General features: G+C 59.2%; 1 protein-coding gene across 1 annotated transcript in view; it reads right to left on the bottom strand.

Moving 5' to 3' along the window:
- The window catches only part of FCN2 (ficolin (collagen/fibrinogen domain containing lectin) 2), a gene marked incomplete at its 5' end in the record, with an annotated part of 5,791 nt that extends 4,276 nt beyond the window's left edge, over positions 1-1,515 (bottom strand). Inside the window, 2 exons of the mRNA XM_010138514.1 lie at positions 341-376; positions 1,462-1,515. Coding sequence (XP_010136816.1) covers positions 341-376; positions 1,462-1,515 — 90 coding nt within the window. The remainder of the gene's footprint in view (positions 1-340; positions 377-1,461) is intronic.
- Positions 1,516-1,938: the final 423 nt, after the last annotated feature.

The following is a 1,938-nucleotide window of genomic DNA, read 5'->3' as shown; positions in this document are numbered from 1 at the left end:
TGCGAGGGGCTTGGGAGCAGCTGTGACAGCTGGAGCAAATAGTCCTGCGGGCTGGGGCAGTTTCTGCAGCTGATGGTGCTGGGCAGCAGCATCAGGCACCAGAGCTGGGGGCAGCCCCTGCTGCTGAAGAGCTGATTTCGGAGAGGGGCTGCTCACACCAGCTGGGGCAGAGCTGAGCCTATGCTGGGGCACAACGGTCACCCAACAGCCCCACCCAGGGCCTGGTGGGACACTTCTGTTTCTCTAGGGTTGCTCCTGGCTGGTGTGTTGTTCCAGAACAGCACAGGGTGGGAGGTGAACCACACCGGCTCCGAGATGAGTTCAGAGCAGCAGGACTTACCTTTGGGCCCTGGAAAGCCAGGTTGTCCCCCTGCTCCTGCAAGAGGAAAGAGGGAAACACTCATCGCAGAGGATTCAGCAAGAGTGAATTGCGGTGACTGCCCAGGTGGCTGCTGCAGCCCCTCCATATGTCCCAAACCTACAGCAGAGGCCACTAAGTGGTGCAAAGCCGCAGGGCTCTGTCGGATGCCCCAGCTGGTCCAGCCACCCCGGCCTGGCTGCTCTCTGGGTCAGCAGCATCTCTTGGGAAGAGCAGGACACAGGGCAGGGAGAACAGCTGCTGCGTCTGCTGGAGCCTACGGGAGATTCACAGCTGGGGGGGTTCTGTTTGCAGTTGGTATCTGTGGCATTTGTGGCAATAGCTTTTCTCAGTGGGTTCATCCATCTTCTGAAGTCTTGGGTGCTTTTGTCTGGGAAATAGCTGCAGGTTCAGCATACCAAGGGGCTGTTCTCCCCACCAGTGAGCGCACTGGTGCTGCCTCCTTGGGTGCCGCGTTGTGCTGGCAGCTGCTGTCTTTAGAAGAGGCACTTTTCCAGCACCTGCAGCACACAAATCCTGCTGGAGACCTCAAGCACAGCCTGGATGGAGTGAAAGCTGATTTTTCAGCAGACATCTTCCATTCTTCCAGGGCTCATCCCATTGGAAAGAAACGCCCATTCCTTCCTGGCTTCCCCCTGTGCCAGCTGTTTCCTGGTGGTTTGATCCTTCCAGTCAAAAGGGCTACAGTGGCATCACAGACCAAGTCCAGGCCTGGAGGCTGCTGGAAGCACTCGTGTCCCTGCATCAGCCCTCCTGGCTGCCTCTCTGAGCACAGGGACGTTTGGGCAGGTTTGTCGTGGTGGAGGCAGGTTAGGGCAGGAGGGGCGATGGGGAGAGGTCTGATGTTAGGGGGCTGGTGAGGGTCAGCGGGGACCTCTGTGAGGTGGTCACACTCCAGGACAGTATTTCTAGTACTGACCCCATGCAAGGTCCATCCCCCAGATCCTGCTCTGCCTACGCCACTCCAGGACTGTTCCTGGGGCTGTGACCAGCCCTGCAGCTCGTCCCTGCAGACCCCGTCCCTCAACGTGTCCTCTGACCTCGGGTGGATTTATGGCTCAGAGGCCACTGTCACACCTTACCTTTGGCACCAGGTGGTCCTGCTTTGCCGGGGAGCCCCTGGGCGCCGACCTCACCTGCAAGGAGAGACTTGGTTCACGCATGCAGGTGGCAGATGGAGCAGAGGGTGGTGCAGGAGCCGGGCCTTGGCTGGCACAGGAACAAGGAAGCTGGGTTTTGTTAGTTAGGCTCAATCTTGCAACAGATCTTACTGCTTTTCTTCTGCTTTTCTTCTGTTGAAGCCGCACAAGGCTGACCCTGCCAGTAAGCCCTCACGTGCAGTTCTTGTGTTCACCCCGTGAGCTTTGTGCACCCCAGAGCCAGCCTGTGGACTTTGCTGGGGGGGGACGCTCCCTCTGCTAATGGGATTCGCCCTCTCCGGCAGCTGGCTGTGAAAGCCCCGAAGGACCCCCATGTCCTTCGCTTCCTGGGGTAGGGGGTGCCAGTACTCTTCCCAGACTGCTCCCCGCTAGACAGGCAGGAGCATCGCAGCCTCCCTC

Source organism: Buceros rhinoceros, unplaced genomic scaffold (genome assembly GCF_000710305.1).
Source record: "Buceros rhinoceros silvestris isolate BGI_N320 unplaced genomic scaffold, ASM71030v1 scaffold19886, whole genome shotgun sequence".
NCBI classification, from domain to species: domain Eukaryota; kingdom Metazoa; phylum Chordata; class Aves; order Bucerotiformes; family Bucerotidae; genus Buceros; species Buceros rhinoceros.
This window is presented reverse-complemented; position numbering and strand designations above follow the sequence as displayed.